Source organism: Vanellus vanellus (assembly GCF_965231255.1).
Source record: "Vanellus vanellus genome assembly, chromosome: 2".
NCBI classification, from domain to species: Eukaryota; Metazoa; Chordata; class Aves; order Charadriiformes; family Charadriidae; genus Vanellus; species Vanellus vanellus.
Window position 1 is genome coordinate 20,474,902 of NC_138906.1, and position 5,402 is coordinate 20,480,303.

At 50.8% G+C, this 5,402-nt stretch overlaps 1 protein-coding gene across 1 annotated transcript; it reads right to left on the reverse strand.

The window, feature by feature from the left end:
* Window positions 1-2,570: 2,570 nt before the first annotated feature.
* Window positions 2,571-5,134, reverse strand: OTUD1 (OTU deubiquitinase 1). The gene has a single exon (XM_082499583.1). The coding sequence runs from the start codon at window positions 5,127-5,129 to the stop codon at window positions 3,792-3,794; it is 1,338 nt and encodes a 445-aa protein (XP_082355709.1). The 5' UTR covers window positions 5,130-5,134; the 3' UTR covers window positions 2,571-3,791.
* Window positions 5,135-5,402: the final 268 nt, after the last annotated feature.

The window sequence follows — 5,402 nt, forward strand, 5'->3', positions numbered from 1 at the left end:
GGTACTGAAATTATGGGCAAGGACAACATTTGTCCTTCCCCCATTACTGGAATTGTTGAACAGGGGACAGTAAGTGAAAACTTGCATCTACTTGCGCTTTTGCTGGGGACAAGCGACAATGTTACAAGCAGTTTTGTAAAGCTTTGTCCATATTAGGATCACCAGCTCTACAAAACTACTCTATAAAACAGCCTCTACTGCTACTCAGGCAACACACCACTAGCTTGCATCTGAACTTAGTGTCTCAGCTGAACCTTAAACACCAGAGCTATAACAAAAGTTTACACTTTCTATGTGCCTGAAACGTCTGACATGCCATTTTGGTCACTGTCTTTTAGAATGGACACAGTATGCAACGCAAGCTGCAAAAACAAGAACCTTGTTGCACCTTGTTGCATGCTTCAGCAATACATCCTCAACGTCTTTGCAAACTAGTTCAACAAGTAACCTCATTTTTTCAAATTCCTTAAAGTTATCTGCACGCCCCTGTGACTCATGAACTAGTATCAAAATTGCTGAGGAACCCTGTGGGAACTTATCCTGGTGTTCTTATCCGGTGTTCTGTGCTGTTCGTTTTTAACACTACTTTTTGTCTATATTCTAATATAAATTATATCTCACAGAGTGAGCACTACGCAATGTCAATCCTTCTTTCCTTAGTTTACTCTATGAGCGTTTCTAAGGTTTATGTCGCAAAACACAAAATCTGTAATCACAATTCATGATATAGCTGAAAATGGTAATTTTAGAAGACCTAAAAGAAATGCTTTTTAAAAAAAGTTTGAGATATTGACAACAAATTCATCATATCCAACCCAACACCTGAGCAGTCTGGATACAAAGTTTTCAGTCAAGATATTTAGTGATGCTGTATTTTTTGCTTACAGCCACCTGCGTAGCTGTTTTCCTCATCAACCATCTCTGTTCCTCGTGAACACATCCATGTCTGCATCTTTGCCTTGCTATCACCTCAGAACTCAGATTTCCAGAGATTCCGTAAAGTTAAGCAACAGTGGACTAGCAAGACTGTTTTTTCCACCATTATTTGACCTTTAAAGACAAAGCGTGATTGTGCGTGAAGAAAATTGGGGGAAACATCATCTGTATTTACCAGTATTTTGGAAATAACATAATAAATTTATTTAAATCTACTCTTTTGCATCACAAGAAAAATGGAATGGCTGGAGAGCAGCCCTGAGGAGAAGGACCTGGGTGTGCTGACTGGCAAGAAGCTCAACATGAGCCAGCAATGTGTGATCACAGCCTAGAAGACCAACCGCATCCTGGGCTGCATCAGAAGTGTGTCCAGCAGGTCAAAGGAGGTGTTTCTGCCCCTCTACTCCACTCTCGTGAGACCCCACCTGGAGTACTGCATCCAGCTCTGGAGTCCCCAACATAAGAAGGACACGGACCTGCTGGAGCGTGTCCAGAGGAGAGCCATGAGGATGATCCGAGGACTGGAGCACTTCTCCTGTGAGGAGAGGCTGAGAGAGTTGGGGCTGCTCAGCCTGGAGGAGGCTCTGGGGAGATCCTATTGCAGCCTTCCAGTACCTAAAAGGGGCCTACAGGAGAGCTGGGAAAGGACTTTTTACTCAGGCATGTAGTGATAGGACAAGGGGGAATGGCTTTAAACTGGAAGAGGGCAGGTTTAGATTAAACATTAGGAAGAAATTTTTCACTTTGAGGGTGGTAAGACACTGGAACAGGTTGCCCAGAGAGGCTGTTGAGGCCTCATCCCTGGAGATGTTCAGGTCCAGGCTGGACATGGCCTTGGGCAACCTGGTCTAGTGGGAGGGGTCCCTGCCTATGGCAGGGGGGTTGGAACTCAATGATCTTCAAGGTCCTTTCCAACCTAAACCATTCTATGATTCTATGAAAAAACAGTACCGAATATACACACAATCAGTCCCGCAGCTCCTTTGGACAACTGTGCTCCATTAAGACTGCTGCAGCTATTTAGTTAATTTTTAATCCTAATTTTAACCCAGTACCCTTCTGTCGTTCAAGGATGGCCTTCTAGCATTTTTAGAGCTCAGGGGTAGATTTGTAAATGCACGCATTTAACAACTTGCAAGGCATTTCCATCTTGTAAGAAGAGCAAAAAGCTTTATTTCCTTACAACACTACCTGTATTCACATAAAAAGAACAATTTTGGGACTGGCTGCAGAATGAGGATTCCCAATTCCTGAAGTCCAAGCCCAAGTGTGCACAACCCAGTGGGCAACTGGTTGATCACAACCACTGGTATTTCCAGCCCAAGTACTATGCTTGGGAACCCCTCTTCTAAGGCATATTAATACACCAAAAAAAATGTTTCTCATTGGAATATGCTAATATCTCTTATAGTTACAGAAGAATTACAGATACCATCTTTAATTGCTTGCATTTCTTTCACGTATTCACAGACACCAGAATTATCAGTGGTTCACAATTGTTTAGTACCATGCCCCTTCTTCCCACCTCTTCATTGGGGAAACTAAGGCAGAAAAGCTAAATACAGGGTCTTGGGAACCTATTTGCAGTTCTTCACCACACCAGGAACGCAAAGGGTGGAAAAAGAGAGCACAAGTAAAATTATATTCTTTATTCATTCCATTTTAGTTGTGAATATTCCTATTATACAAATACAGTATAAATTCCAAAATCACAATATATTACAAAATAAAAAAGTACAAACTGCATTACTTAATAAATATATCTAACAAGTTAATCAGAAAGTAGAAGAGACAGAATTCAGATTGGAAACATTTAAATGTTTGACCCAGCAAACCATACAAACCTCAATTTAAATATTTTTTTTTCTCCTTTTAAACCATAATGTAGAACACCATTCCTGATTTCTTTATTAGAAAATAATGTCAAGTGAATAAAATGTTGTGATCAGATAACGATTTGTTGGTGCAACACCAGTGCCAAAAAGAAGCAGAGCTTATACAAAAGACACCATAACCCCAGAAACAAGAACACAAACACCGAGGTGCAGCCAAGGCAATTATTGCCAAAGCGGGAGACTATTATCTAGTCACAACATTCTATTGCAAGTTAATGTTCTGTTATTACAGATAAATAATATAAATGGAGCAGAGGGCGAGCCAACCAGGCAACAAGAGGCCAGTTTACTCAAAACAGTAACGAAATACAGAAGAGTCAATTGCTCCCTGTACTGTTCATGTGTAGCTGCATTCCAACTGGCTCAAAGGACCTGTTCTGTGCTCCAGGCAGAGAAAGCAACTGTTCTGAAAAGCAGTCTGTTCATACTTTGCTGCACTTTTACAAAACCCATTGTTTTAGTTTTGCAAGAAAATACCCATGATGCTTTCATCAATTAGGCAGGGTCAGTCTGACATCCAACTTCATTTGGTAAAAATATAAGGTTTATGGGTAAAAAACACAGCAAAAAAATAGCTGTTACATCATAAGCCTTATTTACAAAAACTGTTTATAAACGTTTTTGGCCATACAGCTGAAAGCCAGATACTAATGTAAGATGTAGAAGATGGAGGTAACAGTTTAAAAATATTGTGCAAAAAATACATTCTTATAGAAAATAGAGAGACTGGGGGAGGGGAGACAAACATACACGGAGAATCTGCTTGCAAATAATCCGAGGCTAAGTTTTTACAACAGAATATTACAGACACACTTGTATTTATCCCCCACAATCTACAGTCCTTCACAGTCTGGGGTGCCACTGCTTCATTAAGGATTAAGGCATCACCATCACAGCCAGCACACCTTCTGTCTGTCTCAGTCCCTGCAGCAGAGCTCCCAGCCTGCGGCCCAGGCGGTCTCAAGAGCAGGCATTCTGCTCAATGTACATCTTGGACAAGGACACCGCCATGGACTTGGCCAGCTCCTCGTCCCGTCTGCGCTGTACCTGAGTCTGTCGGCACCACGCCTCGTACTCTGGGTTGGGGCACATGCGGTCCAGCACGGCATCGTAGTGCCCATTGCTAAGCCAGCTCAGCCAGATACTGGGCCGCGTCGGGTCCTCGGGCCCCAGGTAGTGAACCATGGTGGAAACGGTGGGGCTCTCGGGCCGGCCACCTGTGGTGAGGTGGATGTTCACGTTCAGCATCTGCCCCATGGCCAGCAGCTCCGGGTAGCCGGCCCAGGCCCCGTCCTGGGCGGCGCCGATGAGGAACTCTCCCACGTCGCCCTCGATGATGGGGTTGAAGTGGTCCAGGTGGTCGGCGATGTAGTGCACGGTCTGCTCGCGGAGCTCGCCGTGCAGCCGCTGGTCCCCGTACACCGCCTTGCAGACGGCGCGGTAGAGGCAGTTCCCGTCGGGGATGATGTGGAAGCGGAACCGGCCCTTCTGCCGCAGGTACTTGTCCTGCTTCTCCACCTCGGCCAGGTACAGCGCCAGCTTCTCGCTGCGCTCCTGCCTGCCGCCCGGCCCCCTGCGCACACCGACACCCCCCGCCGCCGCCTCCTCCTCCTCCCGCCCCGCCGAGGGGCCTCCGGCGGGCTGCGCCGGGCCGCCGCTCCTCTCGGCGGGGCGACAGCCGGGGACCACGCCGGGCTGGCCGCCGGCGGCCGCCGCCTGCAGCGCCTGGCAGTGCTCGCTGAGGCGCAGGCTGCGGTTGCTGGGCTCCTCGGCGGGCGGCGGCAGGGCGGCGGCCTCGCCGTCCCCCCCGGCCTGCCGCATGCTCTCCAGGATGCCCTCCAGCCAGGCGCGGCTGCGCGGCGAGGCCGGCACCAGCTCGCCGGGGGCCTCGGTTCGCTGCACGATACGGATGGGCACGATCCGCTCCAGCGGCCGCCGGCGGCTGACGGTGATCTGAGCGCAGGAGCTGTACTGCGGGCCGCCCGCCGGCCGGCTGCCGGGGCCCGCCGCCGGGCCGCTCGGCATCACCTCCAGGCAGGAGGAGAAGGCGGGCATGGCGGCGGCGCTGCTGCTGCTGCTCCTGCTGCTTCCCCCGCCGGGAATGAAGCCGTCCTTGGCGGGGCTCTCGGCGGACGGGCTCGGCCCGGCGGCGTCGGCGGCGCTCGGTGCCTCGGCGGAGGAGGGTCCCGGCGATAGGGAGACCTTGAAGACACCGGCGGCGCTCGGCGGGGCCGCGGAGGCTGCGGCGGCCGTCCCGCCTGCCGGGTAGTGGGTGATCACGGAGCTGTAGAGCTGCATCCTCGGCTCCCCGCGGGCGGCGCTTTATAGGCGGCGCCGGGGCGGGGAGCGGCGGCGGGGGCCGCGCTGGGGCTGCCGGAGAGGATGAACCGCCCGGGTAAAAATAAACAAGGGCATCACACACGCACCCCCCCTCCCCGTCCGCCGCTGCCCCGCCCCTGCGCGCCCCGCTGCCGGCCGGGCCCCGCGGCGGCGGCAATTCCCACTGCGCCACCAGCGCCACCGGGCCCGGCTCCCCCCACCCCGCCGGCGCGCGCGGCCGCGGCGTTCAGG